Source organism: Amphiprion ocellaris, chromosome 10 (assembly GCF_022539595.1).
Source record: "Amphiprion ocellaris isolate individual 3 ecotype Okinawa chromosome 10, ASM2253959v1, whole genome shotgun sequence".
Taxonomy (NCBI): Eukaryota; Metazoa; Chordata; class Actinopteri; family Pomacentridae; genus Amphiprion; species Amphiprion ocellaris.
This window is the reverse complement of record NC_072775.1, coordinates 22,259,650-22,274,077: the sequence shown is the minus strand read 5'-3', so window position 1 is coordinate 22,274,077 and position 14,428 is coordinate 22,259,650. Positions and strand designations below refer to the sequence as shown.

The 14,428-nt window shown below is 38.5% G+C and overlaps 1 protein-coding gene across 8 annotated transcripts in view; it reads left to right on the top strand.

Moving 5' to 3' along the window:
• The window catches only part of pde1cb (phosphodiesterase 1C, calmodulin-dependent b), a 124,449-nt gene extending 110,594 nt beyond the window's left edge, over positions 1 to 13,855 (top strand). For 6 of the 8 annotated variants that reach the window (XM_055014142.1, XM_055014147.1, XM_055014146.1 and 3 more), the window contains 7 exons: positions 1,691 to 1,811; positions 4,970 to 5,051; positions 5,701 to 5,821; positions 7,835 to 8,010; positions 9,737 to 9,970; positions 11,267 to 11,329; positions 12,685 to 13,855. In XM_055014142.1, the coding sequence (XP_054870117.1) occupies positions 1,691 to 1,811; positions 4,970 to 5,051; positions 5,701 to 5,821; positions 7,835 to 8,010; positions 9,737 to 9,970; positions 11,267 to 11,329; positions 12,685 to 12,704 (817 nt within the window). In that variant the 3' untranslated portion in view covers positions 12,705 to 13,855. The remainder of the gene's footprint in view (positions 1 to 1,690; positions 1,812 to 4,969; positions 5,052 to 5,700; positions 5,822 to 7,834; positions 8,011 to 9,736; positions 9,971 to 11,266; positions 11,330 to 12,684) is intronic. The other 2 variants (XM_055014143.1, XM_055014144.1) reach the window with 2 other exon arrangements.
• Positions 13,856 to 14,428: the final 573 nt, after the last annotated feature.

Sequence of the window (14,428 nt, the reverse complement as noted above, 5' to 3'; positions counted from 1 at the left end):
AGATTAGTGCTCAAGTGATGAAAAATATCAAATGTAAAAAAGCACAACCATCACTGAATAGATCCCAAGTAAACCATAGTGGTATACTGGCTGATATCCTATTTTAATACCATAAATGCACACATACTACAGTGTATTTTGAGATATTCCCACATATACTGTCCTGCTGCCGGAAATACTCACTACTGAATTTGTATTATTCGCTACTAAAGATATTCCCTATCATGTTACTCTTCTGTCTGAGTAACATTAGATTTAAGATATTACTAAGTCTGTTTTAATACTGAGAGTTTATATTAGTTTTTTCTGTGTACATGTATGTCTGTGTTTACAATTAAGCAATCTGCAGCAGTAGTTACACTGATCAGCCACAACATTTAAACCAATTACCTAAAACTTTGTTGGTGTCCCTCGTATTACCAGAACAGCAGTGACTTTTTGTAGGCATGGACACAGAAGCTCTGAGGGGGTCCTGTGGTGACTGGCACTGGGATGTTGGAAGCAGATTCTTTGGATTCTGTGGGTTATGGGATGGGGCCTCCATCAATAATGCTTGTTCTGTTGCATCCTGTGAATGTTCGATCAGTTCTGGACTGTTTGGAAGCCAGGTCAACGCCTTGGGCTCTTTGTCATGTTGACCTGAGCAGTTCAGCGGTGTGGCAGGGCACGTTGTACTGCTGTAGGAGACCACTGCCATTAGGAAGTGCTATTGCTACAGGGGGATGTGCTTGATCTGTAATGCTTAGGTGGGTGGTACATGTCAAAGTAACATCCACATGAGCGCTGGGACCTGAGGTTTCCCAACAGAAGATTGCATTATAACGAGAGAATCAGTATTATTGACCTCACCTGCCAGTGCTTTATATTGTGACTGAGTGTCTTATATGTGATAAATGTGATATCCTACCATATTGCAATCTGCAACTCACACTTAACCCCTTTCTCGTAATGTCTTAGTTTTTTTGGACATAACAGAAAGATGAACTTTCCTCCGAATGAACTTTCCTCCGAATGTGCCATAGTGGTACATCCTGGCTTAGTTTCATGGTTGCTGTAGCTGTTTCTTTGGTTCATACTAGCTGCCTTGAAAGCAAACCCAATGTAAGTGATGGGGGTCAGAACCTACAGCCTCGTATCCTGCCACCGAGCATACTGTTTACAGCAGACTACAATGATGACAAAAAGGTATCCTATCTCTCGGACTTTTTCATCTTGGATTGTGCATTTCTTGCACAGACTGCCAATTGTCGTGGACAGATTGCTGTCGACACATTTACAGCTGTGCCACATTTTTTCCATTCTTTTTAATGACCTTGTGTCTTCGGGGACATTTTCTGGCATCCTTCCTCCGTCTGGTATTTTTTCATAACCTTGCTGCAGATTTGTCTGGAATGTTTTTACAATGCAGTTTTTTTTTCAGGGCTAAGCAGTGACTGAATTTGACAGATGCACATGTATCTGACTCAGAACCATCTGTCAAACCTAGAAACACAGAGATGATCTCAGTCCATCTTAACATTGTGTTTCTAAAACCAATCAGCTACATCCGTAATGTCTTACGTGTCTCATTGGTGTTTGTTCAGATGTTAAGTTCATTAAGTAACTAAACCTAGTGTTTGTTAACAGCAGATGCTTAACACCCTCTGGCATACTCCAGTTTTTAAAATTGTATGCCTGTTTTCTGTCTTAGCATTGACAAACCCAAAGCCCTGTCCCTGCTGCTGCACACAGCAGACATCAGCCACCCGGCCAAAAGTTGGGACCTCCACCACCGCTGGACCACCTCCCTGCTAGAGGAGTTCTTCAGACAGGTGAGTAGAATCACCTGACAGGTCACAATGACGCATGGGATGATGCAGGTCCAGTGTAAGCTTCAGTGCATGTTTGGTTTATATGCATTCAGAAAGAACATGGCGTACTTTCTAGCTGACCACATACACATGGCTGCAATATACATTCAACTTCTTTAATTAGATAGTCATAGATATAATTAATCCAGTCCGATACAGCACTGCTGTGATAAATCTGTTTGTCTTCTTTGTATTCGTGGTTGTGGACTAAATATTGGAACCTTTTTGTAGAATGTAGGGGACAAAATGGAGAGAACTGTATTAATTTTATTGTATTTTGTTCCAATTAATGCTAGTTCAGTTATTGTTATTTTGTTGAATGAGCCTGCTGTTAAATTTGGAAATACTTTGCCAAGAAATTTGGGGTTTCAGGGGATGTAATATAATGTAATCTCACCACGATGGAATTAGTCAATCAGCTGTTTGAGCTGTGTTTGTTTTTTAGACCCTTTAAGTCTGCTGATGTTCAGTTTCGACATTGACATTACCAGTAATCATATCTTCTGAAAAATCAAGTCACATTGAATCTAAAAACACATGTATCATTCTTGTAAGTTCAGATTTAATTCAGTATCTCAGTTGCCTCCATGAGTTTGAAATTCCTGGTATAATGCAATACAAATTCAGTACAACCTTCAAAATGACATAAGGTGGAAACATTGGCTGTAAAGAAAGAAATTTAGCAGAAACTCAAGATTTGTGTAAGGAAGGTAAAAATAACATAAAAGATTTTTTTCATTTGGCTGTCCCAGTAAACAACAGAAAAACTCCAGGAACACTAAAATAAAATGTTTTTGACAAAACAATTCCACAGCATTGTTTTCGACATAGCATTTTTTTTATCAAGTGCTAAATAAAAGCAAAAATAAATTAAAAGACTAAAAACATAAAAAGAAATAAGTGAAAAATAAACAAAGTTACTAAAAACAGCCAGAGATCATAAAAACTGAGATCACAAAACAAGCTCATAAAAGCAATCAAATCATAAAACAGAAGGGAAATGAAAAAGATCATGAAAGACACCCATATATCAACCAGTCACAAAGGAACTTTTCTCATTAGGTTTAAGGACACTAAAGGTGTTGCCAGTCTCATGCAATAGATAGACTGTTATACAATGTGGGAGCTCCAAGGACAAAGGCCCAATTACCCTTTTTCTCAAGCTTTTAAAGGCATTAATAGAATATTAAAATCAATGCAGATTTTTACAGGTGGCCAGAGTAACTTGGCATGTACTGAAGTAAGTTATCATATTTACTGCAGTAAAGGAGGTGAAAAATAGTAAATACATCTATAGTTTTATGCAAGTCAGTGTCAGCCAGGAATCATCTAATTTTGGAGATTTGTTTCAGATGAAAGAAGCATGAATAGACAAAAATTTTCACTTGAACATCAGAAGAGAGATCGGCATCAAAAACAACTCTGAGATTTCCAGTAGACTGCGTGATGTTTTTGGTCAAGAGACTAAGCTGACTGTGAAACTAAATCTAAAGTATATAACCGAGCAAAGGGGCTAAATTAAACAAACTGCAACATTATTAATCTCTTCACAGTGGTTTGATACCAGAATAATCCTCATACTTGATCTACACGATGGAGTCACTTGTTCACTGTATTAAAGTCTGTCCAGCTGCTGGAAACAGCTGCTCAGCTGGAACAGATGTCCACAAATACTGTCGTCGCAACTTTATCAGTTAGGAAATCTGTCAATGGCACCTCAGAAATGTATTTATATTCAAAACTGAGCGTTGCCGATACATTTCCTTACTTTGCTTTGAATGTTGCAACATGACGGCCACAGTTAGCAGGAATCAGCAAACACACCTGTAACTCCATTTCATCACACAGTACGAGGCTCCACCTGGTGACACGTTTGTGCTACTACAGCAAATCTACAATGCATTTTTGTCTATACATGTACATGGCCCATGCTCAGATATTTTAATCAATGAAATTATTATTGGCCACTAATTAGTTAGGCTGCTAATCAATAGTAGTTAATAATTAACAACCCTAACTGGGACCTTAAACTAAGACATTTAAATTATAGCTGTTTAATTTTTTAAAGTTTGAATACAGTATTTGAGAAAAATATAAGCGTGTAGGTTGACATGGTCCTCTTTAGCAGATGGAGTTTGCCCAGTTGCCATGGAATTTTAGATGTTCAACTTTATTTTTTTCTGAGCACTTTAAAGACCTTTCAGCTATACTGGCTTAAAAGCTGATACTGACATTCATGCCTTGACCTCAGAAGTACACCTGCGCTTTTCCTGCTATGTGGATATACTCGCTGTATTGGAGCAGCTGTGTCGTCTGGGATGATGCATTTTTCTAGAATTTCTTATGATTGCTAAAAGATGAAACACATATTGAGGTGCAGTACAGTCATTTTACCTATTTTCTGTAGTTGTTTGTGTGCTGCTGGTGTTTAGGACTGTATTTGTTGCTGGCTGCTGTGTCAACAAAAGCTATTTCTTCTTTCGATTCAGTCCCAGTTACTTTCACAAGTTCACTTCAGTTGCAGTGGCACAATAAGAATAGTCTAATGATGATATTTGTGAAATGTTGTTTTAATATGTTGCATTGGCACAACGGTGCCTTCCAAAGAACAATGGCAAGCATCCTGGATGATTAAAATGTAAAATGTGACCTCTTTGATAAAACAGTGCATTTGGCTATATAAATTGTGTATTTGTAAGTGTCATGAGGAAGGACAGACATTTAAATTGTGCCACATTTCTTTCATCTCTTTCATTATTAATCCACATTGTTCTCATTATCATTGCTGTTGTTATTGTGGCTGCCTTCACGAGACTTTATTCTCTCGGGATACGAATTGCCAATAAATAGCTGTTCCAAAGAACATTGCCTTCCGACTCCACATCTCATCTGTTTGTGACAAATCAAAAGAGAAAATGAAACACATTTGTGGCCCAAAAGCACTCTGGGCGGGGCTGAGGCAAATCAAAAGTCTGTTTATAGAAGTGTGAGCATGTGCTGTGCAGTGATAAGTGTGCGTTTATGAGTCTGTACAGGGAGGTGTGAGTATGTCTGAATGGTGTATTTTCTCAGAAACCAAGGCTTAATGATTTTAACTGAGGAAATTGTTGTGTTTCCAGGGGGACAAAGAAGCTGAGCTTGGGCTGCCATTCTCTCCACTCTGTGACCGGAAATCCACAATGGTGGCACAGTCCCAGATCGGTGAGAGGCTTCTCCACCCTCACATACACCACCTGCCTAACTGTAGTTCAGCTTCAGGATGAGGTTTTCCGAGAAACATTTGGAAACTGAAGGAATTTTGCATTCAAAAGACCAGTCAAATAAATGTCAGCAAACTGTATCAGACAATAACAACTATTATAAGTTATTTCTGCTGAAGGAGGCAATACTAGCTTGTGAGGTCAAGGGTGTACTTCCTTTTTCCACAAAAATACACTACTGTTCAAAAGTTTGAGGTCACTCAGAAATGTTGTTTTTGAAAGAAAAACAGTGTTTTTCAATGAAGATAACATTAAATGAATCAGAAATACAGTCTAGACATTGTTAATGTGGTAAATGACTATTCTAGCTGGAAATGACTGATTTTTAATGGAATATCTACATAGAGGTACAGAGGAACATTTCCAGCAACCATCACTCCTGTGTTCTAATGCTACATTGTGTTAGCTAATGGTGTTGAAAGGCTCATTGATGATTAGAAAACCCTTGTGCAGTTATGTTCTTGTAAGGTTGTTCAGGTAGAGTACCTTTATCCATAGGCTCTTTTGTTCATTTAACATTTCCTAACGCTTGAGTGAAGAATGTGACAATAGACATACCAACATTATCTCTGTGATACCTTTGTCTCCAGGGTTCATAGACTTCATTGTGGTGCCCACCTTCACTGTGCTGACAGACATGATGGAGCGTATCGTCACACCGCTCATCGATGAGGCCTCCCATTCAGGATTTGCCGGCTTTAGACGCTCGAGGTGAGCTGCAGCACTTTCTCTGATTGATGAAAAGTTTGGACTTTTATATGCTGCTCAGTAGCTGAAATGAGCAGATGGAAGTGGGTGACTATATGTAAATCAGACTAGATTTTAATCATCCAGCCTGGTTAATCAAAGATGAAAAATTTACCGCTTTCTACCTTTCACCTATCATACCTTTCTGAGTAACTGCTCCCTCAATTACATGATTAAACCTCAACAGCTCCTCTGCAATAGCAGCATATCTAATGGAAGTATTGAGAACAGCAGATGGGTCTCCCATGAGTAATCCATTTCTGTGCGTGGAAATGTCTTCACTTTTCATCAGGCAGAGGCACACACCTTGAAATTGACATTTTAGAAATGCTAGTCAAGTTCACCTCACTGTCCCTGATCAAGAATGGGCCTTGGTGCTGGACTGGCATAAACAATAACCTCCTGAGATACAAAAGGAAGTGGTTTTGTCTGTCATCTACTGATTTAATGAATTGGTTCAATACTTTTCCTCTGGCCTCGCACTGAATCGGGTGTGTGCAAGCCTTTGAAAGCACCCAAATAAAAATGTACATTCCAGTTACCATTGTGTTAGTAAAACTTAAACTATCCAGATAGAGATCATTTAAAAACTTTGATTCTGTTATTGATTTAAACTTGGTGTCTTGTAAAGCAGTCTTACTGGAAAACAAAGCAGTGCTTGGGGAGTCTGGCTCTCTTGCACCTGCACATCAATATCAGCCTCCCTGTTCTCCTTAACGGCAGTCATTAGCATCACTCAGTGGGCCTCCAGTTGAAGCTAACAGAGTGGAAATCTCAGACAGTGTTGCCGGTTGTGCAGTCTTCTTGTCTGCATACACACCTGTGTGCTTATGGGCTTCCTTTGGCTGTTCTCTCACAGCATGTTTAGCTCTTTTTAGTCATCTGTATCTACGTCTGCCTCTCTTTATCCAGCTGTCTTTCATTCTAACTTTTTTTAGCTGTACCTGAAAGCTTACCTTTGTCATCTGTCAGTTAGTCCACAAGTTTGGTCCAAACTGAGCAACGATTCAAAGGCAGCAATAAAACATTAGAGAAAACATTATAAAATATTATACAGATGGATTTTTAAAGCTCTTTAAGATGAGGCACTGACTCAGGTGTTTTGCTAGTAAGGTGGAACTTGTTCTGATACTAAAAAAGTAAAAGCAAGGTCCCCCTTGGCTTTAAACCTGGAATGTAGGACTTTTAAAACTAACTGATTTTCTAATCTGGGGGACATTGTTAAAGAAGGAATGGTCTCAATTGATGCTGCAGATGCTGACATATACTTACTTTTAGAGCCTACTATGGGCCAAATTTTAAAATCCCTGTATTTTAAATTCATCAAATGCAAACTGACAGTGTCCTTTATTAGAAACCTCCTAAATAGCCCCTCCAGAACAGGGATTTTTCTAAGTCTGACACTATTTCTGTCAGTCCACATATCTGCAGACTTGTCTGAGAGAATTACCCATAGGTCATAGCAAAATTCGTGATGTATAAAAATGGTTGTCCTGCCCCACACAGAATGTACACAAACAGAGCATGGATGGTGTATTGAGGATTTTGGCGAGGGGGTTTATTTGTAGGAGGCAGTATCTAGCTGCTTGCTGGTGTGGTTATTTACTGCACATTTGTACTTACAGTAATTGCAGTCAATCGTCTGTAAAGATTTACACAACATCACTTTCTTGACTTTTGGTAGTTAGCTAAAACTAAAATGACAGTGTATCCCATTTCTCTTTTTATACCATTCAATCCCTTATGAACTGACACACTCAAGGTGTATAGCTATTGAATCTGTGAGGGTTTAGTTTCAGTCTTAGGGTGGAGATTGTTACAGGTCCACGGTGAACATGGTCAAAAGGATCTGCATGCTAATGTTTGTACTCAGCTTAAAGCACTGCTGTGCCGAAGTTCAGCCTCACTGAGCTGCTTCCATGAATGCAGAGTATCGGTCTTGTTTTAACGCCTTTATTTTTTTTTCTATCTGTCCAGTCTGAACAGTATTAGCTCAGATGAAGCCAAGAGGCACAGTGTCAAGAGCATGGGCTCTGACAGCAGCTCATCAGGCCAAAGCTCTCTGCTGACAGTGGACATGAAGAACTTCAAGGCGTTGTGGAATGAAGAGGTGTATCAGAACAGAGAGAGGTGGAAAGCCCATGCTGCTAAAGGTACAGTACATCCTGTAAAACTGGTAAAACCTGGGCCGTGATGGAACTGGAATCTGTCTGAACAGTGGAGAAAGTGGGTTTATAATCCTACAATACTCTTCACGTCTGCACTGCTCTTAGCTTATACACAGGAGGATTGCAGCTGACCTGTATAAGTTTGGTATTTGTGGGAAAATAATCTGTTTTGATTGATTATATAAAATCCACCACTGCTGATGCAGTGAATCAAGTTGACACAACTTTCTCATAGGGCACATAACACAAATGGTTTGTTAGCTATAAATAACAAGCGTTATTAAATGTTAATAGATGATTTACTTGTGCTTTATGTATCAGTCGGAAGTCCTTACAAAGAACGTTGACATCGCTACATTGATATTCTTCTTCCTCCTGCCTGGCACTCGTCAGATAGCTCATAAGTTAATTAAATATTAATAGTTTATTAACATCTGCAATTGGAGAGTTGATGGAGCATTTGGGGATTAATTATTGACTGCAGACTTGGATAACTCGCAAGTACGAAATTAATATTTATAACCAGGTCAACAGAATAAACACCAACCAAAGGGATTTTCTCACAATCTGTCAACACAAATGTTTTGCCCAAGTCTCGTTTTACAGTCTGTCTAAGGAATACTAAATAACTGTTAGGATGTGTGTCCACTAAAGCATTTTTTGCCGGCTGAAAACACCCGGCTGGGAGCATTTAGAGCCCTTTGGTGGTGCAGCGTTATTTCAGCTGAGACTCTTTGGTTGCTATGATACGTAATATTCGTGAAAGTAATGTGTTATTACTGACTGAAATGACTGATGAGCTGCTGGTAGACCCATGGTGAACGAAATGTACCTTTAAGCATTACTTTATATAGGCTATCAATAATGTGGGATGTCATCTGGTACTGACATGGACACTCAGAGAGCAGCAGTAATAACTTCTTCAATTTTCTTCAGTTGTTGTTCTGCACTTGGGTGAGTAGAATGTGACAGTAGATTGGCTGTAGGATTTGTCCCACCCATTGATGTGATTGGACAGCTGAACAAAAAGAGATCGCACTGAGTGCAGCGTTTTACTTTTAATAAATTCTCAACAGGCAAAAATTAGATTAGATGCTCAGCAACTGATTTTGTCACATTTTTTGCATAGTGTAAATAGTGGATATTTTGCAGCTATAATAGATATATTTTCTTGAACACTGGTGTTTGCATGTAAAATGTGTCTCTCTTAGCGATGAACCTGAAAAGAAATATCACTAAAGTTTTACTGTGTTTTAGTGTTTTTCTGCATATTGTTTTTGTTTTTCAAAAAACAAAAAGAATAAGTTTGGAACTATCTGGTGAATGTAGCAAAGTATTTCACTGTTTTGGTTGGTGGAGACCAAAACCAGAGCAAAATGACAGTTAATGTTGGTTTTAGATTTATCATGTAATAACCACAATGTCTCTGTGAAACTCCTGGATGTGTAAATGACCGACTGTGTGCTAATAACTTTATTATGCCAACTTGAAGGCCAAAATGTGTTTATAGCTTGTTTCAGCTGACACCCAATGGCCAAAAACTGTTAACGTTGATCTAAGTTTCAATGCAGTTTAAAATGTTTGCCAAATATCAAGTCTGAAGCCAAACAAACCACATGCTGAGCCAACTTAAAGTAGCAAATTATGAACACACACATGAACACATACTGTCAGACTTGTTCAACTGCCTCTATGCTCCATGTGACCTCAGAGGCGGAGGAGAGAGCTAAAAAGGAAGCAGAGGAGCAAGCACAGCAGGAAGAAGTTATGGAGCCCCAGGAGGTCCACACAGAACCCGAACAGCCTGAACCAAAGGAGGACAACCTGGAGGGGGAGGCACCCGAGTCAACAGAGGTCAGCAGATCACCAGATGGTAACAGAGGGGGAACAGAGCAGGGAGCACAACCTGGGGGCGCCACGCACAAGAATTCCCCACTGCAGAACGGTACATCCTTTTAACCATATAATCCCACAGCATGGCCTGTTTTTAAGAGATGTGACATATGGCTATTTCTCTGCATGTGCTATGCATAAATACAGTATACTGACATGCAAAGTAATCCTATGTGATCATCAAAGCCACATTGAACTTTACTAATGTTCCTATTATCCTGCCACATTAGTTCAACAATTTAGACTTACATCATTTTCCAACCTTCCCAACCAGCTCACCTGGTAAATGATGTCACCTCAGAGTAGGCAATTCACATTTGTACAAAATATTTGTTAAGCCACGACTAGATAAGCCTATTATTTCAAATAAGATTGCAACTTACTTCTGTTATCAAATAATACATCAATAATTTTCTCCATTAAGTGCTTCAGAGTCAGAAAGTAGTAAAAGAAGATGCCTGTTGTGAGTCCTAAAGCAAAAGATGACGTCGTCAGATTTTTTTTAAAGAAGAGCATTTTTTTAATATTTTGAATTAATGCAGAAATAAACGTGAAAAGCAGTCAGAGTGCAGTACTCCGCCAAGGGTGCTCAGTCATTGTATCATTTCCGACGGATAAGTCCTGATAAGTCCGTAGCGGTGGATTTGTAGTCAGATCGTAATCATGTGATCATCAGCAGGCAGCTGATGTAGAGTTCACTTGTTGTCATAGTTATGGTGATGCCGTGCTGCTATCTCACAGAAATCTTTAACAAATCCGTGGATCCAGACTATAAGCTACATCACTGCCAAAATCTAGTCACTTGGTCCTTGTGTCATTTCTGACCTTCCTTGAAAATTTTATTCAAATCTGTTAGTCCATTTTTGAGAATGTTGCCAACAGACAGACAGACAAACGTACGTTGATCGTCACATAACTCCTCTGCGTTCCTTGGCGGAGTAAAAAGCACAAATTTAAAAAACTATTAAAAAAAAAAACACTATAAATTTTCCTCAAGTCATACTTAATCCCATTTACATCTAAATTTCCTATTTTTGTTTTTTTAATGTGTAACTTCATGTTTTCACACATCATCTTTTACATTTTTTTCATATGAAATATACAATGATCGGCCAGAACTTTAAAACCATGTGCCTAATATGGGCTAGGTCTCCTTTGCTTTTTTTGTAGGGAGTTGTTTCATCGCTTCATATCATCATCTGTTACACTGAGAAAATAAAATTCTCTGGTTGTAAACCACGTTGAATGTCAAAAGCTTCAAGAGCTTCATGACTTGTGTATGTTTGCTGCCTTTAAGTGTACCAGTCAAGGCAGCCTGACAAATGATGCAGCTGTTCTGGTTTGACAGGAGAGTTATCAGAAGGGGCTGAATCTCCAGAAGGGGAAGAAAACAAGAACAAAGAAGTCGATGGTGGGTTTTACCTGAAATATCTGTGAAACCAGTGTTGTCCTCTACTTTCCCTACATCTCTTTAAACCCCTCTGAACCCCCAAACTTGCCGACGGGTTTCAAAGACATATTATCTTTAAAACAAAATATTGCCAAACTTTAAAAAATTATCACAGTTAAAAAAACTGTAAAAACAAAGTAATTTTGTTTTTCCATGTTTCTCCTTTGCATTAACAAGATTCTGTAAAAAATAAGAAATTCTGTGCTCCTTGATGCGGAGGTCTTTTGGAAATATGTGAAAAATCTACTGCGTCAAAAATAGACATACAGCAAGTTGAGTTATCAGTTTTAGTAATGTTCAAAGTTTGTTGTGTAGAAAGTTGACCTCTTAACTTCTTGTGAATGATTAAAATTGACTACAGCTGCTGACTTCTCTGAGCCAACTTAAATAGGGCCCATTTGATACACTTGTTAAACTCAGCTGCAAACAATAAAATGGGAAAGGTTAAGGAGCTGAGTAGAGATCTGAAAAGGCAAATTGCTGACTTAAGTCAGGAAAGTCACTTGGAGCCTTTTTGAAAATGTGTCAGATCCCAAGATCAACTCTACAAACAATTGTTTGTAAATGTGAAGTGCATGGTACAGTTGTGTCACGATCAAGAAAAAAAAAATGCAAACTATCACCTGCTGCTTAGAGACAATTGGTCAGAATGGTCAAGAGTCAACCAAGAGTCACCAAAGACCAGGTCTGCAATGAATTAGAAGCTCCTGGAACACAGCTCAGTGTCCACAGTCAAGTGTGTTTTACATCAGCATGGTCTGAGAGGTTGCTATGCAAAAAGGCAACCCTTCTTCTACAAAATGCACCTTAAAACTCAACTGAAGTTTTAGGAGAAAAGGCCTTCTTGGGCACAGTTCTGTGGTCAAATGAAACTGAAATTGAGCTATTTGGTCACGATGACCAGCAATATGCTTGGAGATGACAAAGTGAAACCTTGAACTCCAAGAACACCAGACCTAATGTCAAGCATGGTGGTGGCAGTATTATTCTCTGGAGATGTTTTGCTGGCAATGGAACTGGTGCTTGTTTGATGATGTTTGTTTCATGATTGTTTTTGTGACAAAGACCCATGTGCTTCAATCATTTCATAGAATATTCAGCCTTTACAAGTGTATGTAAATATTGGTTCAAAACTGTAGGACTATTGCAGTGAAAAATGAGTAAAAACATGGCAGGAGCAAAAAACACAGAGACACTGCTTGGAGTTTAAAATCAAAATAAGACAGTTTATTAATTGTGGGAAACATTTAAGTACTTGATCAGAGAATATACAGTGTGCTAATTTATTATTGGATTCTTTTCCTGTTTTCCCAAAGCAGAAGTAGTGATGGAATGAGCGAGCTGGGGAGTATCATGGCTACTCTGTTGGAACTGTTGCTGCAATTCTGTCCACCTGAACCTGCTTTTACAACCTGTATGGAACACCTTAGACACCCCCATTAGAGGGAGGCTCATTGGTTGGACTGTGTCGCCCTCTACAGGACATCAAGAAACTGACACCTTTGCTTCCTTCTGTTTTTACTTTTGTTTTTACCATGTTTATACTTCCAGGCTCTTGTATGCAGAGCCATGTGCATTACTCCTCCCTTCCTGCTCACTGATAGAGACAATATAATGACCTTAAAATGGCAGCCAGGGAGGTAAAGACGAGGCTTTGATCGACTGCAGATATTGTTAGTTGTATGTTTAAATCAACCACAGAGTAGCTTTTGTATAAGTACTACCTTTCCCCCTGTGCAACTCTCAGTTAGATTTATTAGTCTGGTGAGCTGAAAGACAAAATGTTTTTGTGTTGCAGAAATTTATTATGACACATGAGTACATAAATGCAGATTTGTGTGAAATACAGAATAGATGCACATCCGGATATACTGACACGCTGGGGTTAAATTTACTACTTAAGCAAACACAGTCTTGGATAGAAAAGTTTTCCTTGTGCTTTGGGAGCTCCTGATGAGAACATCCTATGTTCGCGGAGGTTTTCTACAAAACCATGTCTTTACCACCAGTTGTGGCTCGTTTTTCTCCTGTTTACTTTCTCTGTGCTTTCCTCACACACTGTGCAATTCTAATGCGATTGTGTTCCTTGTAGCCAGGTACATATTGGGGTTTTTGTGTGTGTGTGTGTTTTTGTCTTCTTTACTGTATATATTCAACATTTGTATATGTGTGTATCTGAAGAGGAGTAGAAATCTATCCACAATCCACAATTTTGGATCTAGTGTAAGATAGCTGTAGTGGAAAAATGTCCAAAAATTAGAATGCAGCTTTTGCATCTCAGACATATCACACTCACAAATGTGTTCACGTTTTTGTACCATATAATATCTCTTTGTTTACTGTTTTTTCAAAGTTTTGCATTGTCTTCTCCTGTATGAATCATGCACTAGATGTGTCTAATATCCTCACACTGTACGTCTTCTTCTCGATGCCTTCTTATGTGTATTTGAGCTGTAGCAAAGAATCAACATTGTCGTTAGAGAAATATCCGATGTGTATTTTTTTTTCTTTTGCTGTGCAGTTCTTTTACAGCAGCTTCACCTTCTAGGTTGTTGGTGTAATGTTTAATCAACGTGTTTACAGTGTGCTCGTACGATTATTAGCCAGCCGAGTCCATCATGCTTCTGTGAGGCTACGAGTCCAAACTGTATCTGCTTCTCGGTTGTTTGCCAGGTTTTTAAGGCTTGTAATGTTGTGAATAGATTATGCAAATATTGCTTACTGTGCATATGTAACATATTGAACCCCTGCGATGCTGGTTCAGCTTTTACTATATACTTAATATGTGTAATCAGAAGAAAAGAAAAGAAGCATTTCGGCAGTATTTGCAAAACGATGGAGTTGTTTTTCCTCAAACTGTGCGCTTTTGTTTTGCTTTCCTTGTGTTCTTTGGTATGAAAATTACAATATTTATTGTGCCAAGATCAAATCCTTGGTATATTATACGGTAAAATACGCTATATATGTGTAAATGGATTTTATATATATATGTGTATATATATATATATATATATATATATATATATATATATATATATATATATATAATAGTATATGAGG